Consider the following 402-nt stretch of genomic DNA (forward strand, 5'->3'; position numbering starts at 1 on the left):
GAGGCTGGGCCCCCATTGGCCATGGAGAGGGGGGCTGTAGGGGGTGTGTGATCCCTCCATGCTGATTGGTTGGGGAGGTGGGAATGTGTAGTCCCTCCATATGCTGATTGGTTGGGGTGGTGAGAAGGTGTGGTCCCTTCATGCTGATTGGCTGAGGAGGTGGGAAGGTGTGGTCCCTCCATGCTGATTGGCTGGAGAAGTGGGAAGGTGTGGTCCCTCCATGAAGACTGGCTGGGGTGGGTGGGTGTGGCCCCTCTGTGCTGATTGGCTGGGGAGGTGGGAAGGTGTGGTTCCTCCATGCTGATTGGCTGGGGAGGTGGGAAGGTGTGGTCCCTCCATGCTGATTGGCTGGGGAAGTGGGGAGGGGGGGGCCCCCCATGAAGACTGGCTGGGGGGGGGGGG

General features: G+C 62.7%; 1 protein-coding gene across 1 annotated transcript in view; it reads left to right on the forward strand.

Moving 5' to 3' along the window:
• Positions 1–180: 180 nt before the first annotated feature.
• LOC104131376 (AH receptor-interacting protein-like) overlaps positions 181–402 on the forward strand; it is a 10287-nt gene continuing 10065 nt past the window's right edge. Inside the window, exon 1 of the mRNA XM_035900089.1 lies at positions 181–236. Within this exon, the coding sequence (XP_035755982.1) occupies positions 181–236 (56 nt within the window). The remainder of the gene's footprint in view (positions 237–402) is intronic.

The sequence above is a fragment of the Egretta garzetta genome, unplaced genomic scaffold (genome assembly GCF_000687185.1).
Source record: "Egretta garzetta isolate BGI_Z169 unplaced genomic scaffold, ASM68718v1 scaffold658, whole genome shotgun sequence".
Classification (NCBI taxonomy): Eukaryota; Metazoa; Chordata; class Aves; order Pelecaniformes; family Ardeidae; genus Egretta; species Egretta garzetta.